The following is an 18512-nucleotide window of genomic DNA, read 5'->3' on the forward strand; positions in this document are numbered from 1 at the left end:
TGTCAGGCCAAGATTCTCTCTGAGAGAGAAGATGGAACGCTAAGGTCTATTTCTCCCAGGATGGCCCAGTGAATTCACAAGGCAGTGATGTGTTGACAGGAATTCTATGTGCAAGAGTGTTTTTTTCTCTTGACACTGAGTCAAATTGTCTGCCCCCTTGGGAAAGATTCCATACTCTTTAAAGACGCTGGACACTAATGGTAATAACTCAAATAATTGATGGCATAAAAAACTTACTTGCAAATGTGTCCAATAAAACAAGTACATGCATCTGACTAAGACTGCTTTAATAAAATTCTGACCTCAAACATGTACATGTACCTGTGAAAAATCAGTACGCTGGTATTAATGTAGGACAAGACGACTGTCTCACTAAGGGGCCACAGAAAAACTTCATGGCACTGGATACTATTGGTAATTACTCAAAATAATTGTTGGCATACAACTTACTTGGTTACAAAAAACATGGTGAGAAATGGCTCCTTCGGAAGAAAGAAGTAATTTCTCACTCAAATAATAAAAGGCTTCCCAACAATATGCATCAAATAACAAACCTGTAAAAATGTTGACTCAATCAAAGATATAAGAGAATAGTAAACACAAAAAACACCCTTGTTGCACAAATGTGTGTGCTTTCAGATGCATAATAAAAGGCTGCAGCTGAAGTCTTTTGTTATTTGAGTGAGAAATAACTTCTTTCTCAAAAACTAAGCTACTTCATCAGAGGGAGCCGTTTCTCACAATGTTTTATACTATCAACAGCTCTACATTGCTCGTTACCAAGCAAGTTTTTATGCTAACAATCATTTTGAGTAATTACCAATAGTGTCCACTGCCTTTATCCATGGAGGAAGGAAACTCCTCTATGTTAAAACCGAGCTCAATGCACAATGATTTGAATCTCCAGAACCTCAAGGTGTGTTTGAAGATTCATCCTGGGTATAGTGGTTCATTCAAGGTGTACTCACCTAAGAAGGCCATACTCTCTAAAACGGTACACCCACAGAGGATGGAAATACACCACAACATTTCACCAAAGTGTTTTTTCCACCATTCCTTTCAATTTTCATCAGTGAATAAAACTCTAAGGCCAGTTGACTATTGGCTAGACGGTCCAAGCAATCTTACGCCCCCAGGCTCTGCACATCAAGATGAGGGGGTATAATGGAAACCATACTGTCCATGTGAGGAAAAGGAATACCCAGAAATCCAACAAAAGCTTGCCCCACATTCCAAGGGTTTGGAGAAGGTAATAAAGTTCCATCATTAATTAAGACAAGACAACCAACTGATCTCGACCCTCATCAAAAAATCAAATCGTCAACATCAACAACAGCAAAACATTAGAAACCATACTGTCAATGTGAGGGCAAGGAGTTCCAAGAAATCCAACAAAAGCTTGCCCCACTTCCAAGGGTTTGGATACGGTAATAAAGTTCCATCATTAATCAAGACAAGACAACCAACTGATCTCGACCCTCATCAAAAAATCAAAACTCCCTGTCAACATCAACAACAGGAAAACATTAGAAACCATACTGTCAATGTGAGGGCAAGGAGTTCCAAGAAATCCAACAAAAGCTTGCCCAACATCCCAAGGGTTTGGATACGGTAATAAAGTTCCATCATTAATCAAGACAAGACAACCAACTGATCTCGACCCTCATCAAAAAATCAAAACTCCCTCGTCAACATCAACAACAGCAAAACATTAGAAACCATACTGTCAATGTGAGGGCAAGGAGTTCCAAGAAATCCACATTCCCAGGGTCTGGACAAGGTAGTAACATTCCATCATTAATCAAGACAAGACAACTGAATCTCAACCCTCATAAAAAATCAAACCATATCAACATCACCTGCCGATGACTAGAGCAAGCTAGTAGAAACGTTGAGACCAATTTAAGAACTCACACAAAGCAAAACATTAGAAACCATACTGTCAATGTGAGGGCAAGGAGTTCCAAGAAATCCACATTCCCAGGGTCTGGACAAGGTAGTAACATTCCATCATTAATCAAGACAAGACAACTGAATCTCAACCCTCATAAAAAATCAAACCATATCAACATCACCTGCCGATGACTAGAGCAAGCTAGTAGAAACGTTAAGACCAATTTAAGAACTCACTCTGTGGTAGTGCAGTCAATAATGATCTTATATAGGCCAAAGTAGTAGTCCCAGCAGATTGTTTACCTTCTACCCAGGAAGTAGTCAAAAAGCAGGACTGTTCTTTTCAGAACTGAGAAGTCTCCCGAAAAATCTGATAGTACTACTCTGCGGTAGTAGAATATACAGTATAGCAAGACAGTTCCCTAACTAAATAAAAAACTCTACGTGGTAAGAAGATACACACATGGTGTTACCGCAAACCAAACAAACATTCCTATCAACATCAACAACAATAAAACGTTCGTGGACAGATAGATGCTCTTCAATGTCATATTCTTTTCCCCCCCTCTACATTGTACCTCCCCTTCCCCAAGTTTAACTATTTTCGGAATTTGTACCCCTCCCTTCGAATCAAATCCTTCATAAACTCGGCATTTGAACACCACGGCAGTGTTCACTGTTAACCCAATAGATAGAGGCGCTGTCTGCTATTAGACAAACTGCCGAAGTGCCAACAAACAGAAGAATCTGATCTGCCAGAATGTACTATGCTTTAAAAGAAAATTCTGACTTCTTAAAAAATGTCCCTGTGAAAAATAAGCATATGTAGGACAAGATGACTGTCTCAACATGGTCTCACTAAGGGGCCACAGGAGAACTAAGTTAGTGGGGGTTATTTTGGTCCCGATCAAGATCTGTATAACCATGGTATAACAAGGTCCGCTATGTCACAGCCAATTAACCGGCTGACAGTCCTGGGGAAATACTGATTGCCTACATGTACAAACCACAGGAAATCAGAGCATTTCTGAGGTACCTTTTCATCACGCAACCTTAATACTGTACCTACAGTAAAAGGGCTGTAACAGTTACACAAGGCTTGCCATCATCAATTTAGGACATGTCCTAAACGGCGACTATGGCTACAGCTATGGCTAGATAACGCATGTCTGCCTATTCTTCAACACTGGCAGCTGCGCTGATCAAGCTGTAGCTGTAGCCGAAGTCGCCATTTCGGACACACCTGTAATTAAAAAGAATAGCTAATTAATCAAGATCAACGAAACTTGAGAACATGATTGCGTAGTTTGTATACAGTACAATACATCATTATCTCTCAAAAACATTTTCTTGTGAAACTAAAAAGAATACCTAATTAAAAAGATGCACAACTCAAGACCAGCAGTGTAGCTTATTTAAAGGCAGTGGGCACTATCAGTAATTAATCAAAATGATTATCAGCACAAAACCTAACTTGGTAACGAGTTATGGGGGGAGGTTGATAAAACATTGTGGAAAACGATATAAACACCATATAAACAAATACCCAACAGTAAAGAAACCCATTGACTCTACAAGACATTTCCCTGTGTTACTAAAAAGTACAAGTACCTGTGGAGAGAAGTCCTGTGTGTATGGCATAATAAAACAGCGTATAATTCAAGATCGCCATGGAATGAACAGACAGAACACCGGGGAGATAGAATGCAGGGACTAACAGTTGGGGTTGGTACTCTTCAATGTCACCCATCAGTTTATATGCGCTGACCTACCAGCGGGGTACCAACCAAGCCATTCAGCGTTTAAATTTGATCTCCGCCAGGAGCCAAACTCGGGAACAGCAAGGACTAAATTGGCCGTGCTCTCTTGAGTCTAACGTTCAAGTTAACTCGGACGACTTAATCTCATGCCGGTAGTCTGGTGCGTGTAGAGATAGAGAGAGTACCCTGCATTGTATGACATGGCAAGGATATGATGCTGATTGGTCCTTTATTGCTTTAATGAATTATAGAAGTATTTTATTTGGCGCAGTTATTTAAAAGTGAGATTTCTCAGATATCTGAAAGTTGGAGATAAACAAGCACCTGTAATAATTTTCCTTTATTTTAAAATGGCTCTACAATAAAGATACAATACTAACAGACCACCCCAGATAGCTTTTATGGCCACCACCACCTGCCCCATGTAGTCTGAGTTTCATCTTGACCTCTGAACAACCGTAGGAAATGAATATTTCAGATTCAGCAGAGGTCACCATAAGTTCAGTCTGAAACCTTAAATCTCCGGCAAAGCTCAAACCCAGAAAAAAAATACCCTCAAGTTTACCATCCCTGGAAACTGAAACACTGAAACTCGCTGCCAAGCAGTTTCTTTTAAAAATACAGTCAGAAACCTGAGGGGTATAAAATGATACTTCCACTCATAAGGGAGAGTAACAAAAAATGTTTTACAAGGTGTATTAATTTCAGGTGCACCTGCTGTGCTAATGTTACTTCCCTTGAGGAATTACTGAATGATTTTTGATTAAAAGGAGGATATGTTTTCCGGAACTGGTTAACCTTCATGTTTTGGTGTGGTCATTTTGACATTTTCCCCATCAAATGAAAGTTAAAATACCATTTTAAAGGGATCTCGCCATACGGTCCGTACCCCCAAAGTCTTTTTTTTTTTAGTGTGGTAAATGTTCTGTGATAAACAAGAACCCACTATATTTTTTGAAAGAGTGTCGAGTAGGCTTCCTGGTATTCTAAACTGGTTTTTTTTTCTTCTGTAATACTGGGGGAAGTTTACAGTAAACTCTAGTTTTATGCAGAAAGGGCAAAAATAACAAGCTATTCCTCCGTCTGACTTATGGTTAAATACATATTTGTACTATTTTCAAATTTCAGAGTGCTCAAACCACTTGAACTAGTCCTTTTACTTTAGAGACAATACCATGTCTGCTTTGATTATTTAACAATCATCCTAATGAATCTGGAGTTACCCCTTGGAGATTTTTTTAAACCATTAATAAAGCTTGAGCTTTGGCATTGTTCACCTGTTCAAAGCCCTGTACCAATAGCACACCTTTTAAAAAGTACAGATGGGGGCCCAGGCTGGAACCCTGAGACAGAGCCTTCAAGTCAAATCTGTGGTTGCAAAAAGGACCCAAATATAACTTTGTGTATCTTGTTTCATTCAAATCAACGTTACCAAACTGGGGCTGTTTGAGCAAAATAGACTGGCCCCTTTTCAATATAATAGTAACCCATATTCATTACTACTGTTGTACACAAGGAACAAGACCAAGATGGAGGATGCATGGTGAAATCATAGAGTTATATATAAGAACTAGAGGGCATACTGGTGATAATGCGTGCAAAAATGCAACGGGACCTCAAGGAGACACACGCGCCATGTTGTAAGGATGTTGTACGCGCGTTGAATATGTGTGTATTATGATAACGCTATGCGATGCTGTTTAGTCAACTTACAAAATGGCAGCACACTGGACTGCTTATCTTATAACTCTATGGGTGAAATATAAATGGAAATCCAAAGGGGAAATCAGGTCACTGTTCTAATCCTTACACCGCTGTTGTCCATGAGTAACAAGGTCCATGACTGGACAGCGCCAAGGGCAAACCAAGGGTGAGGTCTGACATATTCTCAAGTGTCTAAATTTATTTCTGTGATCCGTGATTAAGATCAGGAATGAAAACTACACGTGGATTTGTAAAGATGTACGCTAAAGTGGGTGAACAAATTTAACACAGAAAGGAAGGTAAATCCTAAATACAAGTAATCCTGGAGTTCAAGTTAAGGTATTAGTAAATAACTTGAAGAGAGAAGTGATTTATAAAAGAAAATAAAATATTTATAAGTAAACAGTGTCAAAGATCTTGACTTTTACCGCAAGAGTTTTTCATTTTATTAAATTTTCTTAAAATGGTTTTGTACCTGAGGCACCTGTTGAGGAGACGACAATATGTAAAAGTGTTACCATACATGTGTGTAGCAACATCTTAAATTATCCAATCACAACCAACTCACATTCAGTTATTCGCATTTCCTTTTCAGCCTCCATGGTGACACACTTTATCGATCCAAAGCTTTTAGTGGCCATCGGTTGAAAAGTCAGTACAGAGCAGACGCCCCCGCGCCCACGATACTTCTACTCAAAAACCAACTCTACTTCAACCCTCAACCCCCCCCCCCCTAGCCAAAAAGGTACATTTCAGAACAACCGTCAACAACTTAAAGGAACATAACGTATTGTTTTTTACTAACAGTTGCTAGCAGTGTAAGCCCTTTATGTAATCCACCGTATACACAAACTGACCAACCTGTAGAAGTTTGAGATCAATCGGCCTTCTTGGTCACAAGATAATAGTGAAAAAAACGATTGCACATTTTGCATCACAAACTCCAAACAGGAAATTAGTTTTATTTATTTCTCATCGAATATGACATTCCAGACCAATGTTTCCTACTACATCATCATTAACATAAGACTGTGTAAGTATTATGTAAATCTGGGATCTTAGACGAGTTTTTTTCTTACCAATTCTGTAATGTTCCTTTAAAGAAAGTCTCTCTAAAGACTAGACACCTTCTCACTGTCTCCAAGTAAAGAAACAGCTCAGCATAATCGCCCCCCCCCTCCAAAACAAAAAGAGTGGCTAACAGGTACAATCGATACAAAGCATGTTGTGAGTTGAGTGATCTCCTGAATGTTATGTCATTCTCAAAGGATCAGACCCTTTGCTCTAAGATCAGACTCCGAAGACCGACGACACGATGTTCCCCCGCCGGGGAAAATGTTGCTTGTCTCTGAGCTGGCATACATACATGTGGTCTTACACCAAAGAGGCTACGGTAATATTGATTCGGGGAAAGACTCGCAACAGCTGCATTTGAAAGTATGATCGGGATATTTATTCCTCAGAGAGTGCTTCTAGCCCTTGTATCGCAAAAAAAACAAAAGAATACAATAGAGAATTCGTACGCACGTTCTAAGTGGGCTTCATATCCTGTGATAATGTGTTCTTTGAATGCTTTTAGACTAATGGGTTATGGACATACTAAAGTGGGGGGAGAGGGAACATGTTTTGTCCCGAACGCTATTCTCAATTGGTTCATGACAATGTTGAGGAATATTTTAACTTTTAAATAAACTGTGAAAATAGAATTAGCTGTTGCGAACTGCTTACCAACCAAAAAGACATATGGTGAAAGTGCACAGAAAAAGTTTTTCAAACTAGCAGAGTCTTTCTCAAAGGCAAGGGCGAAACGTCAGGCCTTCAACTATTTTTTAAATAAACTGCTACATTATTGGGAAAGTTCTCAATTAAAAAAATTGTGAAAATCAAATTTGGGCAGCTGTAATAAGCACTTTAAAGCATGAAATGGTATGACTTGCTTGCTTATTTGCTTTTTCACAAAGTTGAATCTAAAATTATTATCAGAGATAAATCTGTCCACGTGGAACTGGGTCATTGAACCCAAATAAGGTAACCCAGAAAATGTACGTAGGTGTACAAGAAACAGAGAATGTCGGTCAAATGACATCAACTGAGGGTGTTTTTTCGGCAAAATGGGGTGTGAATTATGAGACAGGACGGATCCTTTTGAGTCCAAACAATAAACCACAACACATACTGAAAATACATTTGAATTATGAATAATCTCGTGCTAGATTTAAAGGGGACTGTGCACGGGGACATTGGTATATAACACAATACAACAATACAATACAATAAAACTTTATGTTCCCTGCATGGGAAATTCCTGTGGCCGTTCTTGCTCCTAACACCAGTGTATCAAGTAATTTTTGTAAGTTTCAGGGGAAAAACACTATCAAATACAAACAAATTGTTTCATTTGTGGTTTGATTGCATGTTATTATTGGAGTTAGTGATTTGGTTTTTTTGTTGGTACATGTATGTTGGTTTGTTTTGTTGTCTGTTGTTGTATAAAGTGTTGTCAGTGTCGATTTGTTTTTTTTCCTTCATTTTTTATTTAAAGGGGTTTTTGACTTTATTTTAAAGTAAAAGCTGGTCTGATACTTCACAGTGGCAATGGAGGCAATTTCCTCCACACCCCCTGCTCATTGCCTTGGTGCCCTTTGAAATGCTCAAAGTACAACCTTTACATCATTGTGATGCCCTCTGAGAGAAACACTATCTTGACCTACCAAAAACGAAGTATCAGGCTTGAAAAAGAGACAGTCTTCTTTTTGTGTTCTTACTTTTTTTTTGAGTGAGGGTGGGAAGGGGGAAGGAAGGGCAGTAGTCTACACTTACACCTTTCGAATGTGTCTGCAATGAGATACTATCCATCTTTAAGAAACTACTACAGATCACATAATGATTGCCCAGAGTGGTAGAGTGGTAGCGGTAGAAGTTCCAGACTGAACATTGCATGCATGAATGTAATTCCCATCCAACTGGGGGAACATTACCAGATAACAACCCCTCGCTGAGTCGACGTTGATTCCGTTGGCAAACATAATCCACAAATCCCGCCCAGAATATGAAACAATTACATCTCCACAAATGAAATTACCGCTACACCTGTGCGACTAGTAATGTGTACGATGAAATGGCGGATACAAGTTTCAAAGAACACCACAGTCAAACTTGTGATGTCTTTTCCGAGAAAGTTAGTATCAACATGAAGTGTTTGGCGAGGTGTTACATTAAGAAGAAATAGCGCACTAAATACTGTGTACAAACACTAACCTAAGACCAAAACTATAGAATGTAATTGTAAAAAATGCAAAACTTCTTTGAAATTTGTTATTTATGAGATTCATTCTTGCATCCATTGTGAAGTTCATCACCATCCTCAAAAAATTGTCCAGTAAAATCATCCTTTATCTACTGCTAATCAACTACAAATTGAATCCCATACATTTTTGTAATCTGGTGGTCCTTTCTCTATGGTTGCACTGAGCTATCACTGAAGGGTTTGTTTGTTTGCTCAGTACCCCTGTGGGAAGATCATCTAAAAAAAAACTATATAAAAAAATATATATATATCTCATGTCAGGGGATATATACGTCAAGCTGGCAACAGCCGAACTCTCTCATACAAATTTTGGTTCAAGGTCTATTTTTTGCAATCCTCCAGAGAAATATTTCCATCTGATAGCTCACTGATTTCAAATTTCATACCAGTACAAATCCTCCAGAGAAATATTTTTTATCTGAAACACTGACAATCTCCAGAACACAGCATTTGAAGAACCACAAATCACTAAATACATATTTTGACTGCCAAAACCAAATTTTGATAAAAATATGAGTAAATTCCCCGATAATTCACAAATCGTTGCATGCTCCCCACCCTTTCAATTCTGCACTTAAAGACATATTCTACACACAGACTAGACTATCATTACCAATAGCTAACTCTCCCTCTGACACAATGTCGATCTTACAAAAGATAAATCCTTCGCGGTAAAAACTACTTCCATAATTTCCTTGCACTTCCCTTTAATTAAGCAACGCCCACTTTTGAAAGGATGCCTTCAATTTCGATACTTTAGGGGCTGATCATTATGACGATATTCTCTCAGACATTTAAGGAAATCGCGGTCCAGTGGTTAATTAAGCATCAGGCCCCAAATTATTTGACCCACATGCAGAGATACACCGACGACTTCCCTTGCAGGAAATACTACAGCCGGGATTTCTTTTTTTAATACACATGCCATGCAGTAGTAAAAAACTGTCTTGAATGCCTGGCTGTTGGCTTTATTTCGAGAGTTATTGATCACGTAATCCACTTTGGGGGTTTACTCATCAGCTGAGAAGAAAAATAAACTGGGCAATAGTTTCAAAAAAACTGGACATCATCACTGTAATGAAAAACAATGTTCTGTTTCTCCAGAAGACGATCAGTGCATACTGATCGAAACGTAGAGTTGAAACCAACAGTTCTTTTCAGAACCACCCCAACTCATTAGAGATAGTCATTACATGGTGTTACCGCAAACCTTTCCATTAATGTTAGATTTGTAACGAATTTGGGAGGCCATCGTAAACCCATGTGGTTTAGGCCTTGATTGAACAATGTCAAAATTAGAACAATTTGACAAAGGGAAACCAGTGTGTGTTCGAAACATATCGACTGTCATTAAAGTAACATAATGGCAAAGTAACTAAATTTATAAATACTACATTTGATACAGCAAGCTTTGAATTAACCCACGACACCCACAGCAATTGCTGTGGTGCCTGCCCTGTTCTTCTGCTGTGGCGCCCTTTGCAAAGTTCCAATACAAATTGACATTTTCCTCATACAGGTATCCCTATAACCAGAGCAAAATTGCTGTGCCCCTTCAAGAGCCAGTACAAGGCCTGATAACTGTCTTTAAACTTATTCAAGGAGGGGGTACATTCTTAATCAGGTTCTTATGTAGCGCACATATCCGCCACCCTGTGATGCTCAATCAAGACACTTTAAAATACAGCATTTTTCCTGCAAGGAAATGCAGCTATGTTTGAATTATGAGACCTAATCCTTTTGCATAGCACCATGGTTTTACAAGGTGCTGTGATCAATATTCAGCCAATCAAGCTTTACAACACCTTTTTGTATGCTTTGACAGTGGCCTTGTATTTGATAGAAGGCGAATTGAAACTGTCTGTTCCATTGAGACACAGACCAAAATGGCTGTCGGGACCTTGTCCCTAGCTCGTAGCATTCTCTCTAAGTTGGTTTCACCATGACAGTTCTAATCCAGACAAGCCCTTCAATCCATGACTTACACTTCCATGAGTCACATTACGCTAACCCTCTGGTATATCCCATAGACACTTCCAATGCCCTGGTACCAGACTAAAGTTGAATGCATCCCTTGAAAGATGATGAGGCCATTTCCTAACTCCCCACTCCCCCTCCAACCCCACCCCCTTTGTTACCCTGTTCTTTATAAGAGGGGACAAGAAGGGGTGAGTCAGTGACCCCCATAGGCACCATGAATGAGTGATCACTAAGTGAGTGGCCTACATAAGGGAACCTGAACAGGTGCAACCTCATCCTGGCGGTTATCACTGTCGTTAAAGTTAGATTATCATCAAGTATGCTGTTTTACTTTTTACAGTAAGCATGTTTCGTAAGTGAACTGGGCCTGATTTCATGGCTCTGCTTACCAACATCATTGGCTAATGTAAGCGTACTTTGTAGGTAAGCAACAATTGCTAGCTTGTGTGCGTAAATTCTTCACAGTACTGAATACTCTTTTGCTTACAGTGTAGCCATGATTCAGCGCGTATACTGTACGCAGAGAACAGTGACTGTAAGCACAGGAATCTGTGCGGTTAGCAGAACCATAAAGCAAGGGCAGAACCATGAGATTGGGCCCTTGTGGTATTTTTTGTTTAATGATCCATATTCGTAAATGATCCTGTCTAGTGTCTGCAGGACTATGTCTAGTAAAGGTGGGTAATGAAAGCATGGAAGAAGGAATACAGCTTAATCATTTGCTTTTCAGTTAAAATACAGCAGCACAAAAAAACTTCAGCTAATCTGACAGCAAGATGGCTACAATCAGATAGGGTTGTTCCGTCCCAACTTGAACAGTTGGGATGCCCCAACTTGAACACTCAAGTCTGGACCAGTCCCAACTTTAGTTGGTGCGGTTGTAAAGTTGAGGCGGAACAGGGTCCTTGTGGCGATGAAACACTCTCATGGTATACCACACTTCTTTGCCATTTGAGTCCGTGTAAAGTTGGCAGATCTTGCAAAACCAGATGAAGTCAGAGAAAACGTAGACACAGGCGAGGCCTGGAATTACATACGTACACAGATGCCACAGCCCATGGCCTCTGTTGCACTGGCCGTTGCATGATGCCCCTTAAAAACTCCCCATAGATTTCTCAACGTATGTGCCCTTTGCAAAATAAAGATGGCCTTGTCCTCTGAAAGATGAAATTGTCTGTTAGTCAAGCCCCCCTGGGGCAAGACCACAGGGCAAGGAATCTGACCTGTATTTGAAACCTTATCTATCCAACCATACTCTATCATTTGGACAGACCATGACAGACTGTCCACAAACCTACTTACCCCTACATCATTAGTCATTGCACAAATGATGAAATGGATATTGTCAGAAAGTGTGTATGGAACAAGAGGAATGGCATTTGTAACACCACTAGATATTAAGAGTCCAGAGGAAATTCGGATTAGGAGTTTGTTTTACTCATCAATTTTGTTCGGGTCAACCAACGAGAAATCCCCCATGAGTACATCGTATCTGTGTAGCTAACTGCACTCAGTGCTGTAAATAGAGGCCTACTCAAAGTCCCTGCATTTAGGTAATGCACGATGTACAAATGGACGAGTAACTCGTCCTAACGTGGGATAAGACAAGTCTTAACTCTTTGAATAATCCTCCCCTGGTCTTGTGATAAAATCTCTGGTCCAGTACTAGTTTTTGGCCGCAAGTCCTAAAGTCTTGTGTATTTTTTCCTCAAATTCAAGCCCTGCAGAACCTCCTTGAGATTCAACCATTACCACTTTACAAAATGACCTACAAAAAAGACTTTCCAGACTCCTTACATACTACCCCAGGCAAGGAGCATTGTCTTCAAACATTCCTCCCGCTCAAAACAATGCACTTAAGAAGTGGCATGTCCTCCTGCCACACCAAGAGAGTACATAAAATGCCGAGAGTGGAATTCCTGGACTGAAAATATCCCTGGCATCCTTCAGCCTGATTAATTCCCAGCCCCAGCTGAGTGGACTGGACAAGTTGTAGGTCACCTACTTTCCCCCAAATTACGCCAACCTTCGCTTGACTGTTTGGACAGTGGATGTTCACTGTTGTTTCTCTACAAAGACTAATAGGACTGCATTCTTGCACAGTGCTCCTCGATCATATGATATCTCAACGAGGCCTGTGTTCCAACAACTCTTCAAAATAGTTTTCTCATCATTTATCTGCAGGGAGCGATTTCATCCAGAAGTTTTGCATTGCGAAACAATTGGCGTGAACTTGTTTTGTGGGTATTGAATGCAAATGTTGAGTAGCAAATAATGTTTTTTTGTAGCAATTGTTACGTCTTGTATAGCATTTTGCTCTGCTATACAAGGGAATTTGTTCACTGTTCCGACCCCAAAAGTTCTGTAAAAAAATACTTGCTCAAGTATTTTCTTTGAGTCTGGTTGTATTTTTTTTTTTTTTTTAAGAATTTCTTTGGGCAGTGCTAGAATAAGAACTTTGAGGAACTTTGAACAGCTTTGTAATCATTTATCCGACCCCAAAACTTCTGTAGAAAAAATATTCGCTCAAGATTTCCTTTGAGTCTGGTTTTATTTAATTTCTCATTGTTATGTTTCTACAACTCTTCAAAATGACTTTTTTATCATTTATCTGACCCCAATACTTGGAAAATACTTGCTCAAGTACTTTCTTTGAGTCCATTTTCTTGGTTTTTTTATTAAAGAATTCCTTAGGGCAGTACATTAAATAAGAACTTTGAGGAACTTTGGCCTAATGGACCTTCAATTGCGCTGTAAATGTATCAACAGTCTCAATGTGGTGTCCTATAATGGGATTTGAGCAATGAAAGACACCTGTACAATGGGCTGCATTCTGCATGTTAATAAAACCACAGGGAACCAACTCACAAGTGAAAGTTCTTCCAGGCCTACAATGTTGTTACTAAATAGCTCTGTGCTAAAAGACCCAAACCAATTGTAGTTGTCACCAAAAGATTGCCCAATCACTGAGTTGTTCTCGTTCAAACTAAACTTGCTATACCATCGAGATAGCAAGTTTAGTTTGAACGATAGTAACTCAGTGAATGGCTAATCATTTGGTGACAACTACAATTGGATTGGGTCTTCTTGTCAACCAAAATATAGGTTAAAACTCCATACTTAAATTAATCCAATATTTTTATGGTAAATTATCACCCAAACCATTCCCAAATCTCAGAGTTTAGTCACCCACAAACCACCCAATCTCATGGGAATCGTCACCCACACTATAACCCGATCTTAGGTTTGTTGTTACCCAAACAAGTCTGACCTTTTCATGTTGTCAATGTCACCAACACTAACCTAATCTTATTTTACATTGTCCCCAAACTAATGCAATCTCAAGACATGTTCCTAAACCATCAAAACTTGTATTAATTGTCATCCAAACCATGGATACAGAAATGTTTCTACCCCTTGCCCAAACTAATCCAATCTCAGAGTTGTTATCAGCCAAATGAACCCAAACTCAACCCCATTTCACATTACATGCACTCTGTGTACATTTACCTCATCCTTCTACCCAGAGGCACCCAACTGTGCACATCCACAACAGTGTGACTTTAACATGCAAACCCAAACAACATAAAAACCTCAGCCATTGTAGTCGCACAATACTCACATAACAACATTTTAGGAACAAAACACGCCAAGCAAGAAAGAGAGGATCACCATAAAATTTATGAAGCCTTAAAAAAGCTTACAATCGAATGACTAATGTAAACACCACAGTCCTTGGTTCTCAAGCGGCTGAAAGATCTTGCAAAATGTAGGTCAAATCTTTCCCAAATTGTTTTCTCAAGTCAATTGCTAGTATTAAACTATCCCTTGAGTAGTTTTAACTGACAAAAGATTACAACATTTGAAACCAAAATCAAAGCATCTGTAAAGAATCGTCAAGACATCTCCAGGACATGAACTGCAAGTCGCCAACCAACGAGATTGGCCACAGAACATAACACAAACAGCTCAAAGAAGGAGCGTGTTGAATACTGAACAAGCAGCCAAGCCAGGGGAGAGAAAAAGGACGGGAAAAAAATTTCTCAGGGATCCTGGGGTTATTATCTTGTCTGAAAAGACGACCTCAATGATAAAAACTAATGCTCGCTCAAGGGGTGAGTGGGGGGGCTTTCAGTCAGGTTTCTTGGGAGTTCTTTTGTAGGGGTTTGGATGAAGCGCATAAAGTGTGATTCACATTTTTGGTGTATCCAGACTATACTACAGACTTGAGTTCCGTCCTGCATGGTTCAAGGGTGTCACAATATAACATCTTTTGTCCGCTTCTCTGAGCTTCAATCCATCCTGAAAGCGATATTGTAAAGATGAGGGGGGGGGGGGTCTTTTTCCAGGTGCCTTTGTTACCGGAAGGTTATGGTGTTACTCACAATCGCAACACGGTGACAGAAACCTCTGTCATTGAAACGATGGGGATTACAAAACTTCTTTTGTCAGGGAAGATTTCCCCCGGGAGGAACTACGCCGGAATCCACCGGAAGTTTGGCTTCTTACGAGATTAGACGTGATAAAAAAAAATTCAAGAAGATTTACTTCAAATCTCGGGCACTCCAGTAGTGCCTTTATTAGGTAATCAAAAAAAGTCTCCGGACGATGACTAGAGCAAGCTAGTTGAAATATTGAGACCAATTTCAGAACTGACTCCGCCGCAGTACAGTTATTAATATCCTATAGGCTAAAGTAGTAGTCCAGTCTAATTTCTATACCATCCGCCCTGGTAATAGTTAATAGCAGGACAGTTCTTTTCAGAACTGAGAAGTCTCCCGAACCTCCGATTATCTACTCCACGGCAGTAGAATAAAGCAAGACAGTTCCCTAAGAACAACTCTACCTGGCAAGTAGATACACACATGGTGTTACCGCAAACCAAATATACATCGATACCTCACCATGCAATGCCTCAATTCCTATATAATAAAAAGATTGTTGCCCCTAATGAAACTCCTTTCACAGCACCGTCGAAAACCTCGATCCCACGTTTAGATTTCTGTCCATTCATTTTTTGAAGTTTTGACTTTTTGAAACCTGGTTTTAAGGAAAGCATGTCATCCAACTGCATTACTCCTAAATACTCCCAACATTATGGAATAGTCCAGAATTTTCTAAAGTGACAATTTCTCTCTGCCCAGAACTTACTCTTCACTTCACTGGACTCAAAGTCAACACTAAGTCCTTGATAACACTTAAGTGAATTTCTTCACTAACTTCTACAAAGGTATTTGAAGGCCGATCAGTTAGCAGTGTGCACAACTTTATCAACATAATTCCGCTGGATTGTTGTTTGTTTTCCTTTGTTGACCAAAGTGGGTCCACTTCAGCAGAGAAGGGAAAGAGTAAAGAGTAAACATGACTTCGCAACTTGTTATTTTCACTTGACTTCGAAAGCTAAAGAGAGACACTACAACATTGGTGTTTGAACAATTCTAATTGATCTGTCCTCTTATTTTCATGGGTGGGGGTGATGCAGGGAGTCCAGCAGGCTTTCCACCCTTTTTTTTTTTGAGAACCGTACTCTAATGTTTATGATCAGCAGAGTGTGGGTTCTAGGTCCGGATCATTGCACTTGCGTTTTTAAGCAACATACTTTACTACAGTTGCTTTGTCCTTTGGATGAGACTACATTAAAGCCATTGGACACTTTTCGGTACAGAAACAAAATTAAAAGTTCCCAGATTTACAAATAACTTACAGGGTTTACAGAAGGTACTGGTGAAAGACTTCTATTGAAATATTATTCCATGAAATGCTTTACTTTTTGAGAAAACATTAAAACAATATCAATTCTTGATATCGAGAATTACGGATTTATTTTAAACACATTTCATGACACGGCGAAACGTGCGGAAACAAGGGTGGGTTTTCCCATTATTTTCTCCCGACTTCGATGACCGATGACCGATTGAGCCTAAATTTTTACAGGTTTGTTATTTTATATATAAGTTGTGATACACAAAGTGTGGGCCTTGGACAATACTGTTTACCAAAAGTGTCCAATGGCTTTAAAGCAATGGGTCACATGTACTCGCATTGGTAGTACACATTTATCGTAGAAGAGTGTGGGGGCTAGCCCAGGTGTTTCTGGTTCACACAGAAAGCACCCTCGCCATGTAAACATAGTACAACATTATGGGAATTACTTTTTTGTCTGCAACAAAGGTATGGTGGAACTTGTATGCAACATTCCATGTGTATACATTTGGGCGTTTATGGGGGTCAATGACCTTACATACGTACTACATGTTAGCTTAGCTTTGGATCGTTCATGCACTAGTAATGTGACATATTTTAATTAGGCCTACAGGCAATCTATTCTACAATCATGTACAAACTTGGCGCCATGCCAAGGAAAACCCCTGGGAGAAAACACACAGTGATAAACGTAAGCAACAAAATGATTTCATCAATTCCAAGTTAACTTCCATTTGCAGGGTTCGAATCCATACATGTAAACAAATATACAGATCATCCACCTACCCCCTGCAGCCGATTTCACGAAACGCTAAGATTAATTCTATCTCGAGTTAGGACGAGTAACTTTAGGATGGGTTCAATGCATCCTAACGGTATGGTTACGGAACTTTAACTCGTCCTACATAGTAAGTCCTAAGATAAAAAACCTAAGTAAGGAAGAGTTTGGTGAATTCAGCAGGTGGTTCACATCCAGCCAGGGTGGTATAACCAATATTGAAGCTGTTCTTACCTGTAACTCCACAATCCCTGTCTTTAGTCTCACTTGACTCCGCTTCTCGTTTGTAGATGACATGAGGATGTCCCTCACTCGAATCACTCTGCGTAAAATCCTGAACAGGTTCTAGAAAATAATCCCCATCTGCTGTTGAAATAAGTCCATGCTGAGATAAAAAACACAAATAAAGAAGAATTAAAATTATGTCTGTATTGAAACAATGAATTGCTTTGTCCAACAACAATTAATTTATTTCCCGTCTTCCTACCAATTCTGACAAATAAATTGTAGAACAGGCCGGATACATTCACTTAAAGGCACTGGACACATTTGGTAATTGTCAAAGACCAGTATTCTCACTTGGTGTATCTCCACATAATTTGCCTAAAATTACAAGCCTGTAAACAAAATACAGTGCAGGATACTTTTGGGGACCCTTTGGTTTCTCTGTAAGAGATACAATAATTGGAATTTTGTTGTCACCTTGAAAATTCAAAACTTTTTTTGTCTGACTCCTTTGCTCGTGGCTCTGTATATAAATCTTATTGCAAACTCCACTTTCTAGAGGCCAAGAGCTGATACTTTATGATGGAGGCAACAGAGGTGATTGTCCCACAACCCCTTGGTGCCCCGCCCCTCCTTATAGATGTTCCAGTAGAAGTTAACACTTTCCTTAATGAGGTGCCCTTTACTTGGGAAAACCAGGGCCTTATTTCACAGAGTTGCTTGAGCAGAAAACGGAGCTTTGACTTGTTCTGCTAAGCAAAAAGTGGCAGGATACCAGTCACAGATCGTACAAATTAGAGTAGTACTTCGGATGGTAACCTTGTTTTGATAAGCATAATTTTGTTTTGCTTAGCTACTTTTTGTGCTTAAAAGCAGCTCTATAAAATTGGAACCCTGCCTTTCACTTTACAACAATGAGGTATCAGGTCTGACTGTCTGGGAAGACAGATCTAGAAAAGAGATGGAAAATGAGATGGCGTGATCCTTTTATGCAGCGTCTTTTGAGACACGTTTCAAGGGTGGTCTTTGTGTGGGCAGAGTGTGAGAGTTGAATTAACCATTTCACACGGATTGGAAATCACTCATCAGCACAGTGGAGGGGGGATTTTAATTTATAAGCTTTACTGATCATTGATGTGAAATCAACTGCCAGGTTTTTTTT

The 18512-nt window shown here is 39.5% G+C and overlaps 1 protein-coding gene across 4 annotated transcripts in view; it reads right to left on the reverse strand.

Moving 5' to 3' along the window:
* The window catches only part of LOC139945746 (A disintegrin and metalloproteinase with thrombospondin motifs 6-like), a 100982-nt gene that overhangs the window by 63114 nt on the left and 19356 nt on the right, over window positions 1-18512 (reverse strand). For all 4 annotated transcript variants that reach the window (XM_071943134.1, XM_071943132.1, XM_071943133.1 and 1 more), the window contains one exon: window positions 17360-17510. In XM_071943134.1, coding sequence (XP_071799235.1) covers window positions 17360-17510 — 151 coding nt within the window. The remainder of the gene's footprint in view (window positions 1-17359; window positions 17511-18512) is intronic.

This window comes from Asterias amurensis, chromosome 13 (genome assembly GCF_032118995.1).
Source record: "Asterias amurensis chromosome 13, ASM3211899v1".
Lineage (NCBI taxonomy): Eukaryota > Metazoa > Echinodermata > Asteroidea > Forcipulatida > Asteriidae > Asterias > Asterias amurensis.